The 27,697-nt window shown below is 49.5% G+C and overlaps 3 protein-coding genes across 3 annotated transcripts; 2 read left to right on the top strand and 1 right to left on the bottom strand.

Annotated features, from left to right (window-relative positions):
- Positions 1-10,048: 10,048 nt before the first annotated feature.
- Positions 10,049-14,622, top strand: LOC100934231 (E3 ubiquitin-protein ligase RNF181). Its single transcript, XM_003758640.4, has 6 exons — positions 10,049-10,232; positions 12,299-12,432; positions 12,699-12,814; positions 13,007-13,081; positions 13,418-13,483; positions 14,160-14,622. Exons 1-6 carry the CDS (start codon positions 10,165-10,167, stop codon positions 14,394-14,396), a joined length of 696 nt encoding a protein of 231 aa, XP_003758688.2. The 5' UTR covers positions 10,049-10,164; the 3' UTR covers positions 14,397-14,622.
- Positions 14,623-16,502: 1,880 nt separating this feature from the next.
- RNF181 (ring finger protein 181) lies at positions 16,503-19,323 on the top strand. The gene is made up of 5 exons (XM_003758638.3): positions 16,503-16,673; positions 17,875-18,008; positions 18,266-18,381; positions 18,840-18,914; positions 19,160-19,323. Exons 1-5 carry the CDS (start codon positions 16,588-16,590, stop codon positions 19,217-19,219), a joined length of 471 nt encoding a protein of 156 aa, XP_003758686.1. The 5' UTR covers positions 16,503-16,587; the 3' UTR covers positions 19,220-19,323.
- Positions 19,324-19,983: 660 nt separating this feature from the next.
- TMEM150A (transmembrane protein 150A) lies at positions 19,984-24,453 on the bottom strand. Its single transcript, XM_031949782.1, has 8 exons — positions 24,367-24,453; positions 23,455-23,622; positions 22,928-22,975; positions 22,448-22,534; positions 22,074-22,141; positions 21,328-21,455; positions 21,021-21,198; positions 19,984-20,800 (listed from the first exon to the last, which is right to left on the bottom strand). Exons 2-8 carry the CDS (start codon positions 23,517-23,519, stop codon positions 20,559-20,561), a joined length of 816 nt encoding a protein of 271 aa, XP_031805642.1. The 5' UTR covers positions 23,520-23,622; positions 24,367-24,453; the 3' UTR covers positions 19,984-20,558.
- Positions 24,454-27,697: the final 3,244 nt, after the last annotated feature.

The following is a 27,697-nucleotide window of genomic DNA, read 5'->3' on the forward strand; positions in this document are numbered from 1 at the left end:
GGGGGCCAGTTCACTGTCCCTCAGACTGTTGGAGGGCCGGACTATAGTAAAAACAAAGACTTTGTTTTGTGGGCCTTTAAATAAAGAAACTTCATAGCCCTGCGTGAGGGGGATAAACATCCTCAGCTGTTGCATCTGGCTCACGGGCTGTAGTTTGCGGACCCCTGGCCTAGACCAGTACCTGTGTACTCATAAGGCAGTTGACTAAATTCTTAAGAACCTATTCAAATAGGGGCAGCTAGGGAGTGCAGTGGATAGAGCAGCAGCCCTGACGTCAGGAGGATCTGAGTTCAAATTTGATCTCAGACACTTAACAATTCCCGGCTGTGTGACCCTGGACAAGTCACTTAACCCCAACTGCCTCAGCAAAATAAAAAAAAAGAACCTATTCAAATTCCTCATCCCAACCTTCTTAAAAAGGTACCAGAGGGTTCAGGCCAGACTGTGCTTTTCTACTCTACCATTCTTTTCATCCATCTACCCATGAGTGAGATTGTAGAAAAGCTTAGTAATTATGGCATAAATCTTTATGAATTTTCAATAATAGCTACCAAATCCTAGAAAAATTTCTTTAAATATATAAAAAAAAAACTTAAAAAAAAATAAAATCTTTAGTTTTTACAACAATTTAATGATCATGAACAGATATGTACAACTGTCTTTTCAGGTTTATACTTCGCTCTTGGTTGAGACACTATGTAATTAAAACATATAGATGCAGAGTTGAAAATTAAGGATGGAATCATCTTCCCTCAGTCCAACTAGGCTCATAGCATCACCTGAGACTCTGGAAAAGGGTAGGATGACCAAGGAATGGGCTTGAGAGGGGAGAGAGAAAGCCCTTTAGCCCTATAGCTTCAGGTAGATGGAAAATTATGACAAGATTTACATTTTTGAAGCTCTGAAATAATAAAAAGAAATTGAAATATTTTTTCAGAGAACATTTATTATTATTAGCTTTTCTTGAAAGAATTTACTTTGATTTTTTTTTCCTGACTTCAGGACTGGTGCTCTATCCACTGCACCATCTAGCTGCCCCTTTACTTTGATTACTATGAAAAATTGAATAATTAAAATAACACGTGTGCAGGTTTTTGGGGGGAAGGAAGGGGAAAGGACAAAATAAAATCTATTCTGCTTTAGGCAACTCTTAAATAGTAGGAGTAATCTCATATAAGCAGATGATTAACATCAATCAATCCTAGTGAGAAAAATAAGGACATATTGTACTTAAAAGCAACATAGATGATGAAAAAATAACAATGTTAAATATAAACACAACCAAAAGGACTAGTGACTAAGCATCACCTCCCTGATGTCATGAGCCTCTTCGAGAATGAAGGAAAAACGACAAAGAAAATCTAATTTACTTATGAGGATGAAATTTGACCCCAGAGAAGAAATGACAAAATGTACATCCCGCCCTTATTTGCAGAGATGTGGAAAATAGATATGGAATACTGCATATGTTATCTGATTTAATTGATTTGCCTGTTACTTTTGCAGAATTGCTTCTTCTCTTTCTTTTTTATTCTTCATTATCAGAGATGATCCACTGGATAGAAGAGGGGAAGAAAATATATTAATAAATGAAGATGATGTAAAAAAAGATATCAATATAAACATAAAATAAAAACAAAATGATATAAAAATAAAGTTTTCCCTGTAATTGTTGGAGCAAATAAGCAAAAAGAAGAAAAAAAAGTAGGCAAAAAGCAAGAAAATATTGATAATAGCATAACAACAATAACAGACTTTAATATTCCTCTTTTAGATTTGGATAAATCCAAAAAAAAAAAAAAAAAGAGAGAGAGAGAGAGAGAGAGAGAAACAAGAAAAAAAAATAGAGAGCTGGGATTTAATTGTTCTGTGGTGAACAGGAATATTAAATGTATAAATAAATAAATATAAATAAATATAAATGTAGTTCTCCTAGTTTCCTTTAAAAATCAATTATGTGTTAAAGTAGAAAGAAAGCATAAAGAAATATAAAAGGTCAGAAGTTATAAGTTCATTCATTCAACAAAATTAGCAATGAATAAAGGAAATATGACCAAAAGATACAGGCCTAAACTGAAACTAAGTAATAATCTGTTAGATAATGATTGGGTGAAAGAATACATCAAAGGAAATAAATAAATAAATGTTGACTATAATGATAACAGTAAAACAAAATATCAAACCTTTTGGGACAACTCCTGAGTCTGTTTCGCAAAGAGAACTTAAAAAAGGGGAAAGGCCCCACATATACAAAAATGTTTGTAGTAGCTCTTCTTGTGGTGGCAAAGAGTTGGAAAATGAATAGATGCCCATCAGTTGGGGAAAAGTTGAATAAGTTCTGGCATATGGAATTAATGGAACATTATTGTATTTTTTAAACAAATTTTTAATTTTTTTTTTTAAATTTTTGCTGAGGCAAGAGGGGTTGAGTGACTTGCTCAGAGTCATACAGCTAGGAAGTTGTTAAGTGCCTGAAGATCAGATTTGAACTCAGGTCCTCCTGACTTCAGGGCTGGTGCTCTATCCACTGCACCACCTCGCTATCCCTATATTATTGTTTTATAAGAAATAATCAACAGACTAATTTCAGAAAAGCTTGGAAAGACTTATGTGAAGTGATGCTAAGTGAAGCAAGCAGAACCAGAAAAACCACAGCAACAAGATTGTGCAATGATCAACTTTTACAGACTTAGCTCTTCTCAGCAATCCAAGGCAATTGCAATAAACTTTGGATGGAAAATGCCATCTGCATCTAGAGAGATAATTATGGAGAGTGAATATGGATCAAAGCATACTATGTTTTTTTTGGTTTTGTTTTGTTCTGTTTTTTTTTTCCCCATGATTTTACTTTCTCAATATGACTCATATGGAAATATGTTAAAAATAAATATATGTGAATAACCTATATCTGATTGCTTGCTAGTGTTGTGATGGGGGAAGATTAGGGAGAAAAACAAATTTTAGAACTCAAAATCTTATAAAAATGAATGTTGAAAACTGAGGCTAGATCTAGCCTCAGATACTAGCTGCTTTGGGACCTATTTGCCTCAGTTTCCTCATCTTTAAAATATGCTGGAGAAGGAAGTGCCAACCATTGCAGTATCTTTGCCAAGAAGACCTTAGATGAGGTCATGAAGAGTCTCACATGGATGAATAACAAAAACATTAATTCACAGTTCTTTAGTGCCTGAAGAGTTTTTCTCTCATTTGTGGGACACTTGAGAGACTGTTACTCTTTCATCCCTTTGGGTCTCAGGTTCCTTGGTAGCAAAATTAGGAGACTGGATTTGATAATCTTTATGATCTTTTTTAGTTTTAACCTTGTGTTGTTAAGACCACTGGCGTCAGACTCAAATAAAGATGGCACATTGACTTAGTAGAGCACACATTATTGTTTTTTTTTATTTAAAATATAGTAAATATATTGTATTTTTACTTATTTTATTAAACATTTCCCAAATACATTTTAATTGGATTTGAAGCATTCAGCAGTCTTGAAGGCTGATTTGCTGCCTGGGCCTGAGTTTAACCCCTCTGCCTGAGATCACCCATTTATTTGAGAAATATTAATGATCTTGACCTAGCTGATGATCTTGATTCAATCAGTAATCTAGATTCTAGTTTGTAGAATCTTTTACAAGAATCATCTCCTTAGATTTTCACCACAGCCTAATGAAGGAGGTACTAAAGTTGTTATTATTCTCACTTAAAGTTGGGGCTCAGTGAGGTTTATCAAATTGCCAGGGACATGGAGCCAGCAGGTGTTGGAGGCAGGCTGTGATCCTAGATGGTCCTTCCCCGCTGTTCTGCATTCTTTCCATTACACTATTCTGCCTCTCTCCCAGGATGACAGTTTGCTAAAAATAGGAAGTAATATGATATCAAGAAAATTCATGCACACAAGCGTTGCCACAGTGAAACCCCCTCCAGGATGGTTATTCCATCCCTCCCTTCTGTGGCCTCTTCCCCACTGGAGAGGGGCCTGTTATGGGCTGTGCTGGGAGATGGGCTCAGGATCTAACACTGCCTTCCCCTGTCTTAGGAGAATAACTTATTGTTTAAAAAACAAACAATAACAATAACAAAAAAATCTTTAAAGAAGAAAAAACAAAAGAAAGTTCTTTAAAAAACAAAGCCAAAAAAAAAAAAAGAGATTTAAATGAATGTTAAAATGTATTTTTAAATATAATGGGAAATAAAATACTAAATAAATAACAACAAAAAAAGCCAAACAGAATCCCCCCAAATTATTATTTTTATTATTTATAGTATAAACAATCAGACACCAAGGGTACAGTGGAGAATTATAAAAGTTGCCTTGATTTTTATGAATTTTAGCAAGATGATAGGATATCTTTTCCTTTTAAAAATTTTTTCAATGTAGCAGGACCAAACTGTTTAAAGAGTAAGGTTATAATTCACATTTTTTCTTTATGATGAATCATGGATTTACTTAGTAGCTATATGAGTATCTCTTTTTTTATTAAAGCTTTTTATTTTCAAAACATATGCATGGATAATTTTTCAACATTGACCTTTGAAAAAGCTTGTGTTCAAATTTTCCCCTCCTTCTCCCTACCCCCTCCCCTGGATGGCAAGTAATCCAATATATGTTAAACATGGTAAAATATATGTTAAATCTAATATATGCATGCATATTCATACAATTATCTTGCTGAAAATTATTCTTTAAAAAAACTAAAACAAGGGGCAGTTAGTTGGTGCAGTGGATAGAACATCAACCCTGAAGTCAGGAAGACCTGAGTTCAAATTTAACCTCAAGACACTTAACAGCTATGTGACCCTGGGCAAGTCACTTAACCCCAATTGCCTCATGGGGGTTAGGGAGTTGGGGGGAGGTGGGGGAATAACCAAAAAAAAAAACCCTTTTTTTTTTTAAAAAGAGAAAATCTCCTGGGATGAATTCTTATGTTGAAAAAACAAAATAATCATTCATTTCAATTGAAAAAAAAAAATAGCTAAGTATCCCTAAGCTCCTACATTAACAATCACTTATACCTGTTGATATTTGATGTTTAATGGATATTTATTCGATATTTTATACATATAAAAAGAAAAAACCAAATAAATGAATGAAAACGATGGCAATGATAGCACATTCAACAGTGGGATAGTGAATAAATCACTGGAATTGGAGGCAGAAAAACCTTCAAGTCATCAAAAGTCTCTTCCATTTCTAAGTCTAGGACCTTATAACATCAGTTGAAAAGTTGAGAAGAAGAGGTAGGAGCTGTCACCAAGGGAGGTGGAGGACATATTCTTGGCTCCAAGAAGACAGTTCCCCAGCATCTTTATCAATTGTGCAGAAACACCTTTATAAAGGTATATCCTGTGTAATAGAAACCAAAGCAGAAACAAGAAATTGCATGGGGTGTAAAAGTGACCTGAAATTTTAACCAAGTGGATAACCAATGGGAAGGCTGTGTGCCTTGGCACAAATGTTCTGAGAGCCACAATCTTATTTTAAGATTGTAGCAAACAAAGGCACAAGAAGCTAATGAAGTTAATTGGAACACTTTGCTGGTGCCATGGGAGATGTTTCTCCATCCTCTGTTCAATCTAACTTTTACAAATTGAAAACTACTTGTATCCCTCTTTGGCAGAAGACGACCTTCCCAGACTACCTCTATGAAACCCATTGCTAGAACAAAGGTTAAAGAGGAAACTGATGAAGGAAGGCACAACTGTCCAGGAGCCTGAGGTGTTAAAGTAGGGCTTTTGATTTAAGGACATTTTTTTTTGGTGAAAGTGGCAATAAGGAAGAAGATAGAGAAGAAAGCAGCTATGAATGTTTGTGGCAGCCCTCTTTGTAGTGGCTAAAAACTGGAAACTGAATGGATGTCCATCAGTTGGAGAATGGCTGAATAAATTGTGGTAGATGAATATTATGGAATATTACTGTTCTGTAAGAAATGACCAACAGGATGATTTCAGAAAGGCCTGGAGAGACTTACACGAACTGATGCTGAGTGAAATGAGCAGGACCAGGAGATCATTATATACTTCAACAACAATACTAGATGATGACCAGTTCTGATGGACCAGGCCATCCTCAGCAAGGAGATGAACCAAATCATTTCCAATGGAGCAGTAATGAACTGAACCAGCTACACCCAGAGAAAGAACTCTGGGAGATGACTAAAAACCATTACATTGAATTCCCAATCCCTATATTTATGCCCACCTGCATTTTTGATTTCCTTCACAAGCTAATTGTACAATATTTCAGAGTCTGATTCTTTTTGTACAGCAAAATAACGTTTTGGTCATGTATACTTATTGTGTATCTAATTTATATTTTAATATATTTAACATCTACTGGCCATCCTGCCATCTGGGGGAGGGGGTGGGGGGGTAAGAGGTGAAAAATTGGAACAAGAGGTTTGGCAGTTGTCAATGCTGTAAAGTTACCCATACATATAACCTGTAAATAAAAGGCTATTAAATAATAAAAAAAAAAAAAAAAAAAAAAAAAAAAGAGAGAGAGAGAAGAAAGCAGCTAAACTGGGATCACCCACAAGTTCCTTTTTCATATTTTTATCTTCTCGCACTGCTAATGAATACTGCCAGAGAAGAGGTAAGAAAGATTATAAAGCAGCAAAGTCACAAGTACTCTGAGAGGAGACCTTAACACAACCCTCACCAATCATCCAGTTGTAAAGATGGTCCCTGGGGTGGCGATCCTCCTTTGGGAATGGTCAACAAAGAAGGAAATACAAATCCGTGGTAAGTGAAGAAAGCTTTTTCTCTTGCAGACCATGTCCTGAGGTGATTATCCCAACTCGTACTCACTCTCCCTAAAGAGTGGGGTTCCCAGCATGGGCTACTATATCTCGTTAGTACTCTAGGGTAAGCACTGAGGGGTGGGGAGGAGTCCTAAACCAGTAAGCCCCCACCAGCATTTACTAATTCCCACTCCATGATAACTTGAAATCAATTAGACAGATCGACCTAATTCACTTTTTAAAAAGGGTAAAAAAATTTTTGGAAGGAGTATAGTAAGAATAGCGGACATAAACTATCCTCCAAAAGTCTGACAGTAGACTTCAGGAGAATATTTATTGATGTCAACTTTATAGAGTACATGTGACTAATGGGGAGACAATCCTGGATCAGTGGAGTGACTCCTTCCCCCACAGAGGCCCTTGCTGAGCCAATGGTTTGGGTAGATGCAGCCGGACCCCAGTAGAACCCTGCAAAGAACAGTAGCAGTAGAAAGTGTCAAATTTTCTCCCAGTGAATGAGTAATACAGCGACTTCACTTGGGCAAGGAAGAAGCTAGCTGAGCAGGAGGAAAAAGGATAGTCCCGTTCCTTGTTCTTTGAAAAGGCTGGGAGATCATAGGAAAGAAAGTTTGGGCAGAAGGCTTGTGTATTGAACCCCCCCAGAAGAACCGCCTAAGACAGCCCAGAGAATACCAAATGGGTTCCAGTGAGGGGCTGACCAATTCTCCCTTGGGGCTGATAGTGCCAGCGGCCATTTATCTTCTTCAACCAAGGAGCTTGTAGTTGAGGGGGTCCCCCTTTGCAACTGTATGTTCCTCGAGGACAAAGCTGCTTTTTATTTTGTCTTTATTTGTATCTCCCAGGACTTAGCATAGGGCTTGACATACATTAAGTGCCTAATAAACACTCCTTGACTGGGGGACTATTTTCTCCTTGGCCCTGACTGGGGGAGAGAGGACTATTTTGCCTTTGGACCAGTCTACACTGAGTGAATTTCTGAAACCTGCTGAGAGGGTGCACTGAATAGACAGGGCTGGCCCAGATCAGATTGAGTGACTGTGGGGATCTTGGAAGGCCAAAGGGAGCTAAGTTTAATCATCACCTGTTAGGACCCTGAGTGCTTTGTTTCACACAATCAGAAAGAGCCAGTTCTCTCCTTAAGTTCCAGGATCACATTCCCAGCTGCCTACTGGACGCCTCCAACTGCGTGTCCCCCAGTATTCTCAAACTTGCCCTTTTTTATTGAGGCAACCATAATCTTTCCAGTAACCTAGAATTTTACCCTTGGAGTGACATTGGACTCTTGTTTAGGCGTTTTCAGTCAAGCCCAACCGTCCCTGACCCCATTTGGGGTTTTCTTGGCAGAGATGCTGGAGTGGTTTGCCATTACCTTCTCCAACTCATTTCACCGATGAGGAAACTGAGGCAAACATGATGAAGTGACTTGCCTAGAGTCACACAGTGAGGCTGAATCTGAACTGGGATTCTCCAGACTCTATTTAATGACTATTTATTCGATATTTTATACAAATATCGAATATACAAATATATTTTATACAAATAAAAAGAAAAACCAAATAAATGAATGAAAACAATGGCAACAATAGCCCATTTGACAGTGGGATAGTGAATAAATCACTGGAGTTGGAGGCAGAAAAAACCTGAAGTCATCTCTTCCCACTGAGCCACCTGGCCATCCTTACATATAGCAGACAATAAATATAGCTCTGGTTATCTCCTATTTTGAATCTCTTTTAGGAAGATCTTTCCAATTTCAAGTCTAAATCTGCTTTTTTGTGCCCTGCTCTATTGCTCTAGGCTCTTTTTCCAGGCTTTATTGAATGAATGAAAAGGAAATTGTGAATAACTCACCGTGTGCTAAATAAGAGCTGGAGGTGCAAATAGGTAAGGTAAGGTGCACAAATTGTGTGTCTAATTTATACTTTAATATATTTAACATCTACTGGTCATCCTGCTGTCTAGGGAGGGGGTGGGGGGAAGGAGGGGAAAATTGGAAAAAAAAAGTTTGGCAATTGTCGATGCTGTAAAATCACCCATGCATATAACCTGCAAATAAAAAGATATTATTGTTTTCTAAAAAAAAGAATAATTTCAAATAAAAAAAAAAAAACAAAATAGGTAAGGCAGTTGATGCTCTTAAGATGCTCAAATTCTAAAGGCAGAGACACAAAACAAAGCTTTCGGTTGCAAATCCAACGCGGTCTTTGGATAAGTGAAGTCCTTGGGAAGAAACAGTAAGGTTCTTACTGCATCTTCTGAAGTGACGTTTCCATTAATGTCCTATGCAGCCCCGAAGTCAGGAGGACCCGAGTTCGAATCCGGCCTCAGACACTTAGCACTTCCCGGCTGTGGGACCCTGGGCAAGTCACTTACCCCGACTGCCTCAGCTGTATGTGTGCTGCCGAATTTGTGCTCACTCTGAGCATTAGGTAGGTCTGACATTCATTATCCCCATTTAACAGTTAAGAAACTGAGGCTAAGTTAGAGGCTCAGGATACCACAGCTAGTAAACACTGTGGCTGGATTTGAATTCAGGTCTTATTGACTCCGGGCCACTGCTCTATCTTCTGCCCCACCCCCACTGTTTAGTACAGCGCCTGGTATACAGTAGGCACTCAATAAATGCTCATTATCTGCCTGACTTCTAGTTCTGCTCTTCAAAAAGGTGAAGGCAAGTGTCACGTGCTTGAGTCAGAGATCCTCAGTCTTTCCGGATATGAAATGGGCTCAAGACCGTTCACCACCTGATGGGTTCCCAGAATAGCGCTTTTCCTTCAGTTGTTCGCGCATTCAAGCACTGATTTTTTTTTTTTTTTTTTTTTTTGGCACTGACTCACGCACGCGCGCAGGCGCGTATTCAGAGGGGCCCGGTTCGGGCCTGAGGAGAGCGGGCCAGGCCGGCCGGAGCCCCCGGGGCGGGGCGGAACCGCGCTGCTCTGCGGGGGCTCGCCGCTGTGCCTTCCATCCCCAGCTGTCAAACCTCGGGCCCCGCCCCCCCCCGAGCCCCAATCATCGCGCCTTCTCCTTGGCCAGGAGCCCCGCCCGGAGACCTCGGCCCTATGAGAAACCCGGGCCGCGGCCGCTGCCTTAAAAAAAACACTCGGGTCATCTGACCTCCAAAAGCCAATGGGAGCACGGGACCGAGGATTCCTTTCGCGGCCGCAGCCCGACGGCCCTCTACGCCCGCCCTGCCCGGCGCTGATTGGTCCGGCCGCGGGAGCGCGGCCTTCCATTGGCCAGCTCTGCGGGGCAGGGGCCGGCGGGGAGGGTGGTCGCGGGAGCGCTGAGTCAGCTGCTGCAGACTGGGCTGGGTGGGGCTGTGGGCTGCACCTGGGCCTGAGCCGGGCCAGAGGGGCCTGTCGCTGCGGTCCCCGCCGCCGCCGCCGCCGCCGCCGCCATGGAGAACTTCCCAGAGGAGATGGACGAAGAGCAGTACTGGCAGAACGAGCTGCTGCATCTGGCGCGGTGGGCGGGGCTGGCCGTCTCTGGGGATTATCCGGGCCCGCCTTGGCGGGGCGGGGATTAGCCGGGGCCGCCTGCCTAGTGCGGGGCCGGACGGGGCTGCGGAGGCCCCTCGCCCGGAGACCTGGGGGTGGGGGCGGGGCGGGGATGATCCGGGGTTCCCTAGTCCGGGGATACGGATTATCCGGGGCTGCCCAGTCTGGGGATACGGATTATCCGGGGCTGCCCAGTCTGGGGATACGGATTATCCGGGGGCTAGCCTAGTCTGGGGATACGGATTATCCGGGGGCTAGCCTAGTCTAAAGATAGGGATTATCCGGGGCTGTCCAGTCTGGGGATACGGATTATCCTGGGGCTAGCCTAGTCTGGGGATACGGATTATCCGGGGGCTAGCCTAGTCTGGGGATACGGATTATCTGGGGGCTAGCCTAGTCTAAAGATAGGGATTATCCGGGGCTGTCCAGTCTGGGGATACGGATTATCCGGGGGCTAGCCTAGTCTAAAGATAGGGATTATCCGGGGGCTAGCCTAGTCTAAAGATAGGGATTATCCGGGGCTGCCCAGTCTGGGGATACGGATTATCCGGGGGCTAGCCTAGTCTGGGGATGCGGATTATCCGGGGGCTAGCCTAGTCTAAAGATAGGGATTATCCGGGGCTGTCCAGTCTGAGAATAGGGGATTATCCGGGGCTGTCCAGTCTAAAAATAGGGATTATCCGGGGCTGTCCAGTCGAGAGAAGGGGGTAATCCGGGGTTTCCAAGTCCAAAGAGTGAGGGATTATCCGGGGGCTGCCTAGAATGGGGTTTTCTTGTTCGGAAATGGGGGATTATGGGGGGGGGTCATGTTTTCCAGGCTAGGGATTACCCGCGGTGGTCTCTCTAGCGCAACCGGGGCTGATGGGGGCGGGGGAAGAGTGTCCGGGGGCTGCTGGGTGGAGAATCGCTCGGGTTTTCCTTGCCCGGAGAGACGAGGCCTTCCTGGGGGACCACCGGGTTAGAGGTTATTGAGGGGCGGGGCGGGGCTGCCTAGTCCGGGTTCCTCCGGGGGATTGTGTGCAAAGGAGGCGTGTGCATTGGGGGCGTGTCTGAGGGGGGGGTGAGTGTCTGTGAGTGTGGAGAGAGCAGTTAATTGGGAGTCAGCAACTGGGGGTTATTTAGGTAGGGGCTGATTTATGGAATGGGGACATAACCTGCTATTGGGGAGCAGGAAATTATTGGGGGGGTGCTGATCCCCAAAAGGGGCTGGAACAGGACCTATGACCCCGGGGGCCAAACGGGGTCTCCGGCTAGAATGGGCAAGGGAAGGGGGAATTACGTTGGGAGCTTAGGAGAGGGGAGAGGCTGTTTGGGGTTTGTGTGGAAGTGTCCCGAGAAGGGCGTTGTGGGAGGCAGAGGTGCGGCATCTGGAGGGCTGGGTTGGCTGGGGGAAGGATCCAGTCTCCCAGAAGACCCAAGGCTGAGATTTTATCTGGGAAAAGGGGTGCCGGGAGTCGCGATTATTGGGGTTTGGGTTTTCACTGCTCTGGTATGACTCAACCATCTTGGCAGTGAACTTTTTTTTTTTTTTTGTCCTCGTTTTTCTATCATGTTCATTTCCACCCACTCCTCCATTAAACTTACTCTACAACCAAAAAGCACACTTGGGCAAAGCCCGGGGAAAAGAGGTTTCTGACCAGGGATCAGCCACATTCTGTCCCCATGGATACGTTTCCCCCCTCCCAGACTGAGAGGAGAGAGGCGTGCCTTCAGCAATCCCCTGGAAGTGAGATGGTCATGGAGATTCAGCAGACCTCCCTGCTGTTTTAGAGTTGGCTTCTTTTACCTTTGTGTGATTATTGTGCTTATCGTTTCCCCGATTTTCTTCTTTCTGCATCTCTCGATGCCAGTCCCACCATGTTTCTCTATATTCGTGATGGTCATTCCTCACAGAGCATGTCCTGTTTCATTCATGAGCCATTACTCGGTCATTTTCCACCCCATGGACTTGGTCTCCAATCATCCGCTTTCACAAAGATACAAAAACAGTGCCATGAATCTATTGGTATATTTGGGGACTTTCTTTCTGCCCAGGACACTTTTCAATGGGATGGGCATTGAGCTGCCAACAGGTGAGCTCTTTAGCTGGGAAAACCGACTTCCTCCCCCTGCTGCCAGGAGAGCCGTGGAGAACCTGCCAAAATCCACCATCACAGGGGCCCAGGCTGGTGAGGGGCCTCCTTCCCCCCAGCCCTCTCTCATCTTTGACACTTCCCTGTTACCTGTTTGACCTTTATGGAACTAACATTATTCCCTCCCCTTCTTCCTCTACCCAGCATGCAACCAACTCCCCGTTCAATCTTTCAGACCAGGCTGGGTGAACAAAAAACATTCAAATGAGTGACTGACCTGCCTTTGAGGAGGCAACACTGGGAGGGATGGGGGTGGACAGGTGGAGGAAGCAGGTCTTGATCCCATGGACTTCCCCTCACAGATGCAGGTGTCAAATGCCCTGTATGTCTTCTGGAGTTTGAGGAGGAGCAGACTGCCCTGGAGATGCCCTGTGAGCATCTATTTCATTCAGACTGCATCGTGCCCTGGCTAGGCAAGGTATCCACAGCTTCCCATCCCACCCTGGTGCCCAGCCCCGTTAGCATATGTTGGCCCTGCCCATAGATCCTGGCTGTCGGGGATGAGCAAAAGAAGCTTTCTTCTAAACATGAGGTTAAACCTCCGAGGTGGGGAGAGAGGTGAAGGAGAAATGGACCCTGAACCATCTTCATCCCCACTCTGTCTTCCCAGACCAACAGTTGCCCTCTGTGCAGATATGAGCTGCCTACAGACAATGAGGACTATGAAGATTACAGGAGAGAAAAGGTAGGGCTGGCCTTGGGGGAATGAGTATCCCCTGCTGCCAGACCTAGGTTGTCCCATGGAGGTGTTCTCCTAAACTGCAGTGTAGACATGAGAGTGGAGCAAGCCATGCAGCCTCACCCTCCCTGGGGGGAGGGGGGAAGGATGATTGTCTTGGTCCTATGGTCCTCTTCACTCTGACCATTTTTAATGATTCCAAGGAAGTGGAAGGGCCCAGGTCATGTCCTCCCCCCCAAGAACTCCAGTCCCCCAAGTTCACCAGAAGGTTCCATGGCAGATCTGGGTGTATGGGAAAGAGGGTTCCACGAGGACCCGAGTTAACGTGGGCCTTCTTGCCAGTCAGGGAAGGATCCAGAGATGTGCCTGGATCCTGCTGAAAGGAGGGAACGTCTCCTCTCAGACCAGGTCTGTACTGAGGGTTAGGGGGGATGGGAGAAGGGAATGTGGGATCCCTGGGTTTGAGTAGGGTGGGGCTCCCTAGGACGATGGTGTGGTGGGCAGGAACCTCAGTATCTCACCCCTCCATTTGGGCTGTGCTGCTATCGGGGTGAGGTTCTGAGGCTGCTGAAGACCTATGGAGTTGGGAGTTCTTAAAAACAGAGGGGGAAGAGGATCAGTAAGAGTAATGAGGCTTGCTGAGGAAGGTCAGTTAGGGTAAAGGGGATTTGGTCCTAATTGCTCAGTACAGTATTGGGAGATGAACAAGAAGTGGACCAGTCCTGTGCCAGAGATGGAACCCTTCCAAGAAGATAGGAGGAGAAGGGTCTAACCAACACAAGTTAGAGAGTGAGCTGGAGATGGGTGGGCAACGGGAGATGAAAAATGAAAGAAGTATCCCTCTGCAAGGGTAGAGTGAGTTGCTTGTGAGGCAGTAAGTTTCCTGTCATGGGAGGATTCTTATTCAGGTCCAATCTCGTCTCCCCCAGCTCAAGATTCTAAGAGGAAGGTGGGTCTGGGAACTGAGGGAGAATTGCTGGGGACAGAAGGGCTGCCTTGGAGGCTTCAGAGGGAAAGGGTTTGGGTGATTCGAATACCTCTCCAATCCATATTAACAAACCCTTGTTGGCTCCTGCCGTTCCAGAATGCTTTTGCTAGGGCCAACAAGGCCCTGGCCCTGAAACAGCCTTGGGCAGACTTGGATGGCAACATCCGATGCCGCCTCTTCTTGGGTCTGATCATCACGGCCTTAATGCTGCCCCTCTTGAAGTGGATTATTGTGGCTACCACGGAGCGTCCTGTGAATCTTCATAACCCGGCAGCGTGGCATCAGGGGGCCACGGCCAAAGGTTGGGGCTTCGATCCAAGACCAGGAGACTAAAGTGGATCATGGGGAAAGAGAAGCCAGCCCCGCCCAACCACTGGGTCCCACTAAGGAACACTGGTTGGTGCTGGAGTTGAAGAAACCCTGGGGAGCCCTCTTTGGTGGGCTTGGTTCCACCAGTTGTACCCTTGCACGCTGACCCCCACCCCCAGGAGTACAAGCTAAATCACCCCTTGCTACATAGAGCTGAATAAAAACCCCTGTAGGGTAAAAGGAATCCTCATTCTGTGTGAAGTGCTCTGGGGAGGTTCCCTATCTGGGGGGTGGGGTGGGTGACAGATTGGTTAGGAAATGTATTTCCCATTCTCAAAGGACATCTTAATTAATTTTTTTATTGTAGCTTTTTATTTACAAGTTATATGCATGGGCAATTTTTCAGCATTGACCCTTGCTAAACCTTCTGTTCCAAATTTTCCCCTCCTTTCCCCATCCCCTCCCCCACATGGCAGGTTGACCAATACATGTAAAATATGTCAAAGTATAAGTTAAATACAATATATGTATACATAGGATATCTTAATTTAGATGGATTTTACCAGTAATGTTCATTGTTCACTCCCTACCTCCAGAGTTTTTTCCCCTTGCTTCTCATGCTGGAGACAACCTACCCAGGAATCAGAGAACCTGGATGCAAAGCTCATCCCAATGCTTATCACTCTCCTGATCTTGGCCAAGTCCCAAATGGGAAGGTTGAATTAAATAGCCGCTAAGGTCTCTCACTCGTCTAAAGTTATGATCCTCCAGAAAGTTTTGGAGGCCCTTTACACTGGGCAGCTCAAGTAGAAATGGGAGTCATGAAGCAGTACATAAGGACCCTTGATGACTACATATCAACTTGGCTTTAAAATATGATATTTAGATTTTTATTGTATTCCAATTTGTTAACCAGTTTCCTACTATATTTTAATCTGGTTTGACCCCCATGTATTGGGCATAAAGAGGCTCCTTCCCTGGCCCTAGCAGCCCCATTCCAACTTCTTAAACCCTGATCTTCCCCCTTTTCTGAGCCTCTTGCTCCTCAGCTATTCCTTTACTCTTCTATAAAATATGAACAGGAGAGAAGGGACCCTAAAGTTTGTTCCCAAAGTTTAACCCACTGGACAAATACAGGCAATTATTTTTGTTCTAATCATCATATTTTCTTTCTCCCTCAATTCCACCCAAAACATTCTTCCGGGAGGCAGATCAGGCAAGGGCATCCTTCTCTGGCAACCCTTGGGTGGAGAGTGGGAGAGAGAATGCATCATTATTTGTGGGAGACAATCAGGGAACAGACCCAGAGCTGCCAGGGTGGATCAACCATTAGATAAATGTCAGAGGCCTGGACAGGCTGGGATTTCAGCCGGGTGGGACGAGAAATCTGATTTTATGAAAGGCATATGGTAAAGCAAAAAGAGCCTGGGGGGGGAAGGTGCTTCAGGGAGCATGGTGCCCCTCACCACTGCCTCAGAACTTAGTGGGGTCCTCTTGGCCGGAATTGGGGTGGGGTGTGAAAGCCCGGCATTTAGGTAGTGCCTACTATGTGCCAGGCCTGTGCTGAGGCTGCTATAAGCTCGGAAGGAGGACTACCCCAGTCCTCAAGGGCAGGTTGGGGTCCGAGGCTCAGGGTTCAAAGCCCAGAAATGCCACTTTGGGACCCTGCACCCCGTTTCAGTATCCACCAATCAGTATCCATCAATCCATCCAATGATGGGTTCGATGCTAAATACGATGAAGTGAGAGAAGCAAAGTATGACCCAGGAATGGCCCCGGTCCACAAAGGCAATCCTCCTGGAGGCGATGAGACTGAAGCCCAGTCTCCAAGGCTAAGTGGCCACAGGGTTGTGGGAGAAGAGCTCGGACGGCTGGGGGCAGCACTGAGCCAACAGAGGCGGGCCCAGCCCCGACCTGAAACCCGCCCTGGCTCCGCCTCCTCCGGGTAGCAACCAATGAAAACCTAAATTCGCGGGAAGCCTTCATTGGCTCGAGCTTTACACCACCTGATTCACAAAAACCAATAGAAAAGTATCGTTGGGGTTTCCGGGATCTCATAGTCCCGGCAGGGCGTGGAGCCCTTATCGTGGTTCTGATTGGACGTTCGGGACGGAGGTGGTTCTCCCATTGGCCAGAGTGGCGCGAGAAGGGAGGGATTTTTTAGTGCAGCATCATAGCGTCAGGGGTCGCTCGCCGGCTAGGATTCACGGTTGCCATGGCGTCCTATTTTGAGGAGCACGACTGTGAGCCGGGAGTGCCGGAGGAACAGTATCGGCAGAATGCGCTCCTGGAGTTGGCACGGTACGCGGGGGGGGGGATGGGAGGGGGGGCTATCTGGGGATCTGAAGGGATGGGCGGGGGCATTATCCGGAGCTCTGGAGGGATGGGAGGGGGCGCTATCGGAGGCTCTGGAGGGATGGGAGGGGGCGCTATCGGAGGCTCTGGAGGGATGGGAGGGGGCGCTATCGGAGGCTCTGGAGGGATGGGAGGGGGCGCTATCGGAGGCTCTGGAGGGATGGGAGGGGGCGCTATCGGAGGCTCTGGAGGGATGGGAGGGGGCGCTATCGGAGGCTCTGGAGGGATGGGAGGGGGCGCTATCGGAGGCTCTGGAGGGATGGGAGGGGGCGCTATCGGAGGCTCTGGAGGGATGGGAGGGGGCGCTATCGGAGGCTCTGGAGGGATGGGAGGGGGCGCTATCGGAGGCTCTGGAGGGATGGGAGGGGGCGCTATCGGAGGCTCTGGAGGGATGGGAGGGGGCGCTATCGGAGGCTCTGGAGGGATGGGAGGGGGCGCTATCGGAGGCTCTGGAGGGATGGGAGGGGGCGCTATCGGAGGCTCTGGAGGGATGGGAGGGGGCGCTATCGGAGGCTCTGGAGGGATGGGAGGGGGCGCTATCGGAGGCTCTGGAGGGATGGGAGGGGGCGCTATCGGAGGCTCTGGAGGGATGGGCGGGGGCGTTATCCGGAGCTCTGGAGGGATGGGAGGAGGCGCTATCAGAGGCTCTGGAGGGATGGGAAGGGGGATTATCCGGGGTTCCGGAGGGATGGGAGGGGGTGCTATTCGAGTCTCAGGAGGGATGGGAGGGGGAGCTATTCGAGTCTCAGGAGGGATGGGAGGGGGTGCTGCCCTGGGTTCTGGAGGGATGGGAGGGGGAGCTGCTCTGGGTTCCAGAGGGATGAGAGAGGGAGCTATCCTCGGGTCAGGAGGGATGGGAGGGGGCGTGACTCGGGACTCTGAGGAAGGGATGATCCATATATTCTTCAGGGATCCCAGAAGGCTCTTGGGACCAGCAGAGGGAATCATCAGCGCACCAGTTCCTAGGGGGGACAGGGGCACCAAGGAAGCAGTTATTGAAGTAGAAAGTCCTAGGCTAAGACTTTAGAGGCTTTAGAGACATCAGGGTCCTGGAGTTAGAAATTCTATGGGTAAGAGTGCCAAGAAAGAGGGATTATTATTACCGTGATCTAACAGCTCTTTCCCTGCCCCCAAACCCCTTTCCCAGGACACTGTTCAATGGGATGGACATTGAGCTAGCCTCTGCAGACTTCACAGACTGGGACCATCGACTGCCCCCACCTGCTGCCAAGAGAGCTGTCCAGAGCCTGCCAAAAGCCATCATCACAGGGGCCCAGGCTGGTGAGGGGCCTCCAGCCAATCCCTTTCCATTTCCAGCCACCTTCCAGTTACTTCTGCAGCCAATTCAGACTCCTCTTCCTTCCCCTTGAGTACTCCTGGCTTTTAGTTGACTTGGAAGGAAATTTGAATCAAAAAATTCCCCTAAGTGCAAGGAGAGCAGGCTGCTTTTGAGGCCGCAGTGCTGGGATGGATTTTGGGTGGGGGAGAGGCGGTAAGGTGGGAGCTTATGTGGAAGCTAAGAAGAGCTTTTTCCCCAGATAAAGGTCTGAAGTGCCCCGTGTGCCTTCTGGAGTTTGAGGAGGAACAGACTGCCCTGGAGATGCCCTGCCAGCACCTCTTCCATTCAGATTGTATTCTCCCGTGGCTGGGCAAGGTACCTGAGACTTCTGCCCAATCTATCCCCCGCCTTCTCTCTCTCTCGGATGCATTTCTCCCCACCATTTGTTTACTGCACATATCCATAGAGGAAAGTTTCGTTCCTGCCCTTCTTGAAATGTCAAGGATGAAAGCCACAATTATGAGACATAACCCAAAAAACTGAAATCAGGGGAGAAAAGTAGAAAAGGAACCCAGAAGTCCTCACTTGCTTAAGATGCTTCCCCTCTTCTTTTATACCTCTTAGCATCCTCAGTTTGTTCCAAGGCTGCCTCCTACATGAGGCTTTTCCTAGTCCTGCCAGTTGCTAATCACTTGGTATTTATTTTTGTGTATAAGGTGTTCCCATCCAAGCAAGGACAGGAACTGTTTTTGTAGCCCAGTTACCTGTAGCACAGTCCCTGGTACTTAACAAACACTTATCCAATTGAATGATCACTCCCACTGTTTATCTAGACCAACTCCTGCCCGCTGTGCAGATGTGAGCTGCCCACAGACAATGAAGAGTATGAGGAGTATAAGAAAGATAAGGTAAGAACAGAGAAGGAAAGTAGGAGACCCGGGCATTACTGACCTGACCCTCGGAGGGGATTATTTCACCCATGGAGAGGGGGTGTGTGCTACAGAAAGCACTGGCCTAAAAAAATCAAGACTTCTAGTTGATATTTGACTTTGCTACTTTGAGATTGGGTAACCATCCCTCCTCTTTATCTTCTGGGAGACCTCATTTGAATCAGGTGGGATTCCCCTCACCACTTCCTACTTTTCTCCTGTAGGCTCGGCGTCAACAGCAGCAGCATCGACTTGAATACCTCCATGGAGCCATGTATACATGATGGGCTTCCTTTTTCTCTCCCAACATTTTTCCTCATGTCAATTAAACTGTTTCCTCACCCTGAGCAGAGCACCTGACACAGGATCTGTGCTCTGGGCAACTGGACACACTGCTTTCATTGCACCTGCTAATGGTGGGAGCGTAGGTGGGATGGAATGGTGGGCTTTTGGAGAACTGGCTCCCATGGGGAAGATTCAGCCCAGATGGGAGAAGATAAAAGCCCCTGGTCAAAGGGCAGTCCCAGGGGCACCTAGCCCAAGTCACGAATCCCCAGAGAAGGGTTATGGAAAGAGCCTTATTCCTTGCCATATAAGCTCAGAGTAGGAAATGGTGTCCTTAAGGAATCATTGGTAGGCAGTTCACTTAGGGGGTAAACCTTCCCAAACAGCCTGCTCACAACTTCAGACTGGGATGTGCTCTCATTCTGGGGACTCCAACCTGAACAAGATCCCCACAAGGAATAATGGAGATCTCAAAATATGTGGGGACAGGACCTCACTGCACTTCTGAATTGCTTAAATTATACTTTTCCTGACTGAATCTGCCTCCCCAACTTCCTGCCATTGTTCCCAGCTCTGCCCCCCAGCCCTGTAGTTACTTCTCCCCTTTGGAGCCACCCCCTCCGGCACCCCTCTTGTGTTCCCATTGCTCCCTAGGCAACATCCTTCCCAAAGTGGGACATTCTGGTTTTCCTCATTCTTGGATCCCAGGAAAAGCCCTTCCCACGGCTAGACACTCGGTTCTTCAAGACAGCTGGCCAAACAATCAAGAGTTAGATTTTTAATCGATATAAAAAAGTACTAAAATATCCGTGTGATTCTGCTGGGTTATTTGCCCTAAGGGAAGCAGGGAGGAGCAAAGGGAAGGAAGTCGGAGCAGATGGAAGCTGGGGGCCGGGGCTCCACTAGCTGCCTCCTTCCTATACCCTTTGCTGTCCCAGCCCCCAGAATTCCTGCAGAAAGACTCCAGTGGCCTGGTCTCAGAACCAGTGGGGAGCAGAAGGCACCTTAAGGGCTGGATTGGTGAACAGATGAGGATAGGGAGTGTTTAAAAAAAACAAAACAAAAACAAAAACAAAACAAAAAACACTGAAAATAAGAATGCTGGGATTGAGCAGACTTAGTGCTGGCCCCCAGGCAGCCAGCAGGGGTCGCTGCTCTTCATGGCACAGGTGTCAAGTTGAGGACAGGATGGGGGGGTCCTCCAAAGGGAGGATGCACCCCATCAGTAATACTTTTTTCTTAAAAAAAAATCTTTTTGGTACAAAAGAAACTCAAGGAAGCTGGAGGCCCGGGGCCAGTGGGGGGCCTCAGCTGTCCCCCACTGACCTCCCTCCGTGCTTAGATCATGGCAATACTCTCTGGTGTGCAGTTGAGGTGAGTGGAAGTGCTGCTGCTCCCTGGAGACTTGCAGGCTCTGCTGGGGGCCGGCTGGAAGGCAGCCACCAGGGTTTCGGTGGACACCGCCCCGAACTCGTAACTGAAAGTGCCGTAGAAAACGAGGATGTCGATGACAAAGACCCATTCGGACAGAGCAGCCACGTGCTGGAGCTGCGAGCTCTCATGGATGAAGAAGATACCACCTGTGGCCGAGGCTAAGGAATCCAAGCGGGCAGGTGGGGACGGCCCCGACCGCTCCCCGCCTCCCCTGGGGGAACCCCTTTCTTCTTTGCCCCAGCACTGAGTAACGACAAACACCATCTGCCCGCCAGAATTGTTGGGGCGATCCCCCAGGGCCTCCCAAACTGGCCACCTTGTCTGGGATTGCCCTCGCCCTCCGGGGACGGGCCCCACAAAGGATACTGAGAACCAGGGCCACAAAGGCAATAACGGCGAGCACAGCGCGGAAGTGGGCCATGGCGAAGTCCAGGGGAGCGGCAGCACCATGGTAGGAGAGAGCACAGTGGAGACAGACGAAGAGGAGGCCCGCGGGGAAGGCGACGCCCGCCCCGATGTAGTGCAGAGACTTGGCATGATCCACCTGGGCCAGTAGAGAAGGTGCTGACCAACGCCACCCTGCCCAGCCGGTGATGGCTCCGCCCGCCCGCCCCCGGGTTCCCGAGGATGGTTGGGGCAGCAGGTGGGGCCGAGGCTCGCAGAGCCGTCTCACCTGGAAGTTGCCAACTACCACCAGGCCAGCGGCATTGAAGCAGCCCGTGATGAGAGCCATGGTGTTAACCCAGGACCGGTGACTCTGCTCCAGCAGCTGGCCATAGCGGAGAAGGCAGACCAAGGCCACTGTGGAAGAGAAGGGAAGGGCGCTGAGGGACGGAGCAGCTATCTCTCAGGCACTGACTGTGCCTCCCGGTTCGGAGATACGGAGCCTACTCCCAAAGGGATACAGGGCTCCTTCCGCCAGATACAACACGGTGCCTCAGGAAGTGGGAACACTGCCCCCGGGCCCCGAGGAAGGGGCCGGCCCGACCCTCTCCGGGAGGTGGGAGCAGAAGCCCGAGTCCAGCCAGGGGCTCCCGCTTGAAGGCTTTTTAGATAGCTCTGGAGTAGAGTGAATAGTTGATGATAAACCCTTGATTGAGTAGTTGATAATAAACCCTTTCTTGGACTTAAGTCAGGCTGGAAGTAAGGAGCAGAGGAATAAGCAGAGTCGGCCTTTAGCCTTTGTGGAATAAGAGGAAAACTTCCCTCCCCCCTCCCGCCAGTGCGTTTCTTCACAAGTCTGAGCCACAGTTCAGGTCACCTGATGGTGACCAAAGTAGCAGCAGATGTGGCCTAGAATGGCTCCCTCGGGACAGGGGCTCTGGCCCTTCCTCACATGCTTTTCTTTTTAGTGGGGACCCAGAGGGGAAAAGAGGGGTCACAGATGGATAGGAAAGGAATGCAAAGGGAGGCACTTACCCATGAAAGCGCCCACGTTGCCTATGAGGCTGAAGAGGCAGCTCTCAGGGGGGTATGTGCCACATTTACTGGAAAAGGGGAATAAGGTAAGGGGAGAGACAAAGGCAGTCAGCACAGGCAGGTGAGCTTCCCCACCCCGTCTCCCATTATCCGGGCAGGCAACTCCCCTCAATGACTTGAGGCCCCTCTGAAAGCTGGGATAAAGGGGAGGGCTCATGCTAAAGGCAGGCCCAGGCTGGACAGCGGCAGGCAGCTTTCTTGGGGACTGGAGATGCTCTGGCACTGCTTGGGACTTGATGGCAGTGGAGGCTGTGGTGGGGCACACAGGGAGGGGCTCTTCCTGGCCTGCACCCTGCCCCCCTTGGGGGCCTCACCTGATCAGGGGGATGTCCTCCAGCGTGCAGCAACTCTTGGGACCACCCTGTATGTCGGGGTCGGTGGAGCAGGACTCGTTGTAGGACCTGGGAGGGAGGTGGGACAGGGAGCAGACTGGGGCAAAGTGGATTCTCTGCAGCCCGTCTCCTTCACCTGGGGCCTGGTTAGAGTATGCCTTCTCCAGGCCCTCCCCCAGCGAGCCCTCCCTCACCAAAAGCAGAGAAGAGTCCCTTTCTCGCCACTATCCTTGAAAGAAACCAGCAGGGGAAAAGGGCCTCAAAAGGAAGAAGGGGGATTGGGTGGGAGACAGGGAAGGTAGGCGAGGTGCCATGCCTGGGGAAAGGGTGGGTGATGCCAAAATCAGAGCACAGCAGTAAGGCCCAGGGTCGCCATCTGACTGCTGCCAGCCCCTGAGCCCAAAAAAGGAGCAGAGATGGAGGAAGCCTTTAGAAGGAGGGTGCCAGGACTGTTCTCCATACCAGTTCTCCACAGGACACACATGGTGGTTCATCACTGCCATGGCATACCTGCAAGGGCAGAGGGCATCACCCGCTCTGTTCCCTAAGCTCCGGCCCCCCCCTTGCCCTCTGCACCTGCCTCACCCCGCCATCCATCCAGCCCCCTCCTCTGGAGTCAGACACCATGGGGAGTGATCCCAAAGCCTGTGGCTCAGGCCAATCCCGCTGGGTCCCCGCTCTCCCACAACTGCGGTTCCGTCCCGCCTAGTGCCACTGGTGCCAGTTGGTCCCAAGAGTGGCGGGTAGTTAGGAATTTGTGCCCAGGCACGAGGCCAGGCTATGGAGACACCCCGAGCGGTCCTGAGTCCCAGCACCAGAATCTACAGCAGGACAAGGGACCTTGTGTGTGGGAGCGAGCTGTTCTGGCCTGCCCGATTCCTGTTCCTCCCCGGTCCCGGCCCATCTCCCCCTTCCCCCGGCCAGCCTCCTCTCACCCACTCGTGTCTCTCCTCCTCCCCTCCCCTTGTTTCTCCCCTTCCCGTACTCACACAATCCATATGCCAGTGATGGAGAAAGCTGAGAGGCTGACAGGGAGGATGACCCAGGCGGTCATGAGGGAGGGGAGCCAGGGTGGGGAAGGGGAGGGGGGGCAGGATCAGAAGTGGGTGAAGCAGGGGGCCCAGCTACTTCAGGACACTTCGACCACAAGCATCAGCCTGGGGGAGAGAAGGATGAAGTAGGTCAAGGGACTGTGCCGGAACAGCAGGTGGGGGGGTAGCCTGGCCAATGGAACAGGCTGAGCCTCCGGGATGAGCCGAGCCCACATACTGTGCACGTTCCTCTCGGCATCCCGCAGCTCCCCCAAACGCCCCCCCCCACTCCTAACGGGGGGCCCCGGCCGGCGGGCCGCAACAGCTGGAAACGGCCCCGCTTTGGGCCGAGGGTCAAGGCCAGCCCGGGGCCAGCGGAGGCTCTGTCCCGGGGCAGCGGACCCGGCCGGCCGGCGGCCAGGGGCCCCCCGCTAACAAAGGCCCGGGAAGGCCAAGCCTGGGGGCTGAGCGAGGACGCTGGGCGAGTCAGGTGGGGACGGAGGTACGATCGGACCGAGCGGCGGGCGGCCGGGGGCGGGCACTGCGAAGAAGCCCGCCCTTCGCACCCCAGCCAGAAGCTCGGCCTGCCGATGACCGTGGGACCCCCGGTTCCGGGCGGAGCCCTGTCCGCCGAGCCGAGCGCGCAGCCCCCGAGCAAAGTTCCTTCCCGTCGCGACCTCCCCGGGCTTCAGGGAGCCGAGCCGAGCCTCTCTGCGGGGAGCCAAGCTGCTCCCCCAAGAGCTCCAGCGCATGGGAAGGGAGGACCAGGGCAGGAGGCGGGGGTGGGCTGGGATGAGGAGTTGGGACTGAAGCTGGGCATCTCCCCGCGGGCGGACCGAGCTCGGGCTCCCCCCAACCCAGCCCCCTTACCGGCCGCCGGACCCCCCAAGCGCAGCTCTCAGCCGCCGTCCCTTTGAACAGCCCTTTAAAGGATTTAAAGAGCCGGGGCCGGTCCCTCCTCCGCCCTCCCCTTCCCTCCCCTCCCCGCCCCTCTGACCAGAGCCGTCGCCGCACCGCCCGATGGGACCTGGAGTCCTCCCGCTGGCAGGCGCGGGGGCCGGGGGGCGGCCTCGGACTACAAGTCCCGGCACCCCCCAGGCCGGGGAGGTGCCGCTGGGGGCGGGCGGCCCCGGCCACCCCCGCACAATGGCCTTGGTGGGCCGCCCCCCGCGGCGTGGGACTGGCCAGCCGGGGGGACCCGAATCGAGCTAGGAAACGCCTGGGAAGGAGGGGGTGGGACAGGACGCTTCCTCCGGGCAGCCAGTGCTTGGGCAGAGGTCCCGGTGGTGTCCCAGTCCTTCCTTGGCCAGTCCCGGAGCCGCTCATTGCACTGGAGGCTGTAATGGGAAGGGATCAAAAAAAAGCTCGTGCGGTCTGACCTATTTTACAGACGAGGAAACTGAGGTCCGGACAAGGTAAATGACTTGTCCAAGATCACCCAAACAGCAAGGCAGAGAGATGGTCTTTGAACCCAAACTTTGTGGCTCTGGGGACGAAGACTTCAATTCCACTTCTGTCAAAGGCGGCTTTGGACTAGATCCTCCCCAATGCATGGGCTCGTTTAGCTCTGGAGGGGACCTCTGGGTCATGGGACGCCACTATCTCAGATAAAGAGACTGAGGTACCCCGCCGGGCTGGGAGGGGGTGGGGGTGTGTGGAGGAGACTTGCTCCTGGTAGTGTCAGCGGGGGCCTTCCTCGAGGCCTTGGACTAGACCTGGCTTCTATTCCCACCCCGATGCTTGCTAGCTGTGTGACCCTGGCCAAAGCGCCGTCCTGTTCTGAGCACCAAACTGTCTCCTTAGTCCTTCCAAGTCACCTTTCAGCGATGGCCAACTCGGAACATTTTCAAACAGCTTAGGCCCTGTCGTTTCCCTGCTGCCTGCCTCAGTTTCCTCAAAGGTACCTCGGAATAATAACGGCCCCTACCACCCAGGCTGTTGCGAGAATCAAATGAGGTAATATTTCCAAACTGCTTGACCTAGCACATAGTAGGCACTCAACAGATGCTCCCCCCCCTTCCTTCCCACCCTCCCCTCAAGCTGCATAGATGTCTTGGGCCCTGGGGATTCTCCAAATGCTGACGTGCTCACCCCTATTAAGGTCCCCCTGTCTTCTCCAGTGACATCTGAGGTTACAAGTGTTCTCCAGGGAGAACCTGGAGCCGCCACTTGGAGCCACGGCCTGTGCTTAGATTTCCGTCACTGAGCCGGGCATGTACCTGAACCTGCTGGAAGGCTTGCAGGAGTATGGCCGTGATTCAGCATATTGGAGTTTTATTTTTAAACGTCTATGCGGATGTGGCGCGTGGCAGGGCTGGCAAGATGAAGACCGAGGCCCGGGCCTGCCTGCCGGCGGCTTGCCCTCCATACATACAGACATGGGCAAGTCTCATTTCCTCTGTTAGCATGACTTCAGGTTGTGATTCAGTCCCAGACTGACTTTTCATGGCTCTGAAGACACTGGAGCGTTTTCCCGACTCCTTGGGCTCATCTTACAGATGAGGAAATTGAGGCAATTAGGATGAAGTGACTTGCCCAGGGTCACTGGGTTCAAATGAGGCTACATTTGAATTCAGGTCTTGACTCCTGGCCCACCCTATTCCCTGGAGGTATCCTGGGATACTTTGATAATCCAGCTAATTATTAAATCCAGTCATTCTGCGGGAGGAAGAGGGGTCCCAGAACAATCTTGAGGAAAGAATCTGAAAAGTTAGGTGTTCCTCAAGGTTCTCTCAGTGACTGAGTGGAGATGTTTGTCCATGGAGATGCTCTCATTGGGAGTGATGGAAGATGATATGGGGGGGTCTCGTAGACACTAAAAGTTGGGGTTCAGTCACCGAAAGAATTCACCAGGGCCCTTCTCTTTGGCAGATTAGGGGAACAGGTTACAAAGGGAAGGGATACAATAGACACCAGGAGTGGTAAATCTAAAATGGAGTTGAGAGAACATATGAAAGACAAGTTCCTCAGTGGAACTCAATAGAAAGGGAGCACCCCATGGGGTTGGGACGGGCCCTTAGCTGGCAGCCTAACTCCTGAAACGGACTTAGTGATCCGAAAGCATTAGTTAGCTACAAGGAGGAGAAGTGGGGTTGAGAAACATAGTGGAGTTAGTCCCACGTGGCAAGATATCACGGGGGAAGAGGAAGTGGAAAGATAACACGAAGCAAGCACTGTTGCAAACTGACCCAAAGGAAGGAGCAGCCAGAGGGATGGCCCCTAACATAGATTTTAGAGGGGGAATTTAACCTCAGGGACATGACTGGGATTTCTGAAGGGCACAGCAAGGTCGAGACTGGTTGAGAGTACTCCAGAGGGAGGGTTTCTGGGATTTGATATCACTTGGATTTCTGACTGGACAACTTCTCCAGAGGGTAGGAGCTAAACTGATCTCTATCAGTGCCTTTTCCCTGCCTGCCTCGGGATTCATCTTTATCAGTTCCTCTGCTAACCGCCCCTACCACTGACGATCTCACCAGCAGGGCTGGAAGAAATTATTCACAGGCCCATTTGATTCAGAGAGGTGATTGAGCTCCCCACCTTTTACAGATGAAACTAAAATCCCCAGAGCTTGCGATCTGGCTGTGAACAAGTAACAAACTCAGTTCTCCTGACTCCAGGTGCCAGTCCTATCTACTGCACCAGACAGCCTATTTCTTCTACCACCTTCTTCCTAGATTTTCAACTATTCCCCTTCCCAGAGGCCATCAGGGCGAAGTGACTTGCCCGGAGTCACAAAGCTAGTAAGTGTCGGAGGTGGAATTTGAAATCCTGACTCCAGGACTGGTGTTCTATCCGTTGTACCCTCTAGTTGCCCCACAACTATTTCTAAAAAGGAACTTGGTAAAGAATATATAGAATATATTTTAAAAATCAGCTTTTTCTTTCTTGTCCAATTCTCATCAGAAAACCCTGGGTGTCTCTTGAGCTGATTTTTCTTGCACAACCAGATAGCTGTATAAATATGTATACACATATTGGATCTAACATGTATTTCATCATATTTAACATGTACAGGACTACCTGTCAGATAAAGGAGGGGGTGGGGGGAAGGAGGGGAAAATTTGCAACAAAAGGTCATGCAACGGTCAATGTTGGAAAAATTACCCATGTAAATGCTTTGTAAATAAAAAGCTTTAATAAAAACAAAAAACAACCGTGGGTGTCAAGGTATCATGTTGTTTAGCTGGTCAACTAGAGA

Source organism: Sarcophilus harrisii, chromosome 2 (genome assembly GCF_902635505.1).
Source record: "Sarcophilus harrisii chromosome 2, mSarHar1.11, whole genome shotgun sequence".
In the NCBI taxonomy this organism is placed as follows: Eukaryota; Metazoa; Chordata; class Mammalia; order Dasyuromorphia; family Dasyuridae; genus Sarcophilus; species Sarcophilus harrisii.

What these genes read in the sequence shown, in the direction of transcription:
- LOC100934231 (XM_003758640.4), top strand. Translation starts at nt 10,165, where the DNA reads ATGGAGAACTTCCCAGAGGAGATGGACGAAGAGCAGTACTGGCAGAAC. An exon ending in CATCACAGGGGCCCAGGCTG is followed by an intron (nt 12,433 to 12,698) that starts GTGAGGGGCCTC and finishes TTCCCCTCACAG; the next exon opens with ATGCAGGTGTCAAATGCCCT. An exon ending in AAGATTACAGGAGAGAAAAG is followed by an intron (nt 13,082 to 13,417) that starts GTAGGGCTGGCC and finishes CCTTCTTGCCAG; the next exon opens with TCAGGGAAGGATCCAGAGAT.
- RNF181 (XM_003758638.3), top strand. Translation starts at nt 16,588, where the DNA reads ATGGCGTCCTATTTTGAGGAGCACGACTGTGAGCCGGGAGTGCCGGAG. An exon ending in GCGCTCCTGGAGTTGGCACG is followed by an intron (nt 16,674 to 17,874) that starts GTACGCGGGGGG and finishes CCCCTTTCCCAG; the next exon opens with GACACTGTTCAATGGGATGG. An exon ending in AGGAGTATAAGAAAGATAAG is followed by an intron (nt 18,915 to 19,159) that starts GTAAGAACAGAG and finishes TTTCTCCTGTAG; the next exon opens with GCTCGGCGTCAACAGCAGCA.
- TMEM150A (XM_031949782.1), bottom strand. Translation starts at nt 23,519, where the DNA reads ATGACCGCCTGGGTCATCCTCCCTGTCAGCCTCTCAGCTTTCTCCATC. An exon ending in ATCACTGGCATATGGATTGT is followed by an intron (nt 22,976 to 23,454) that starts GTGAGTACGGGA and finishes CTGCCCTTGCAG; the next exon opens with GTATGCCATGGCAGTGATGA. An exon ending in GTGTGTCCTGTGGAGAACTG is followed by an intron (nt 22,535 to 22,927) that starts GTATGGAGAACA and finishes CCTCCCTCCCAG; the next exon opens with GTCCTACAACGAGTCCTGCT.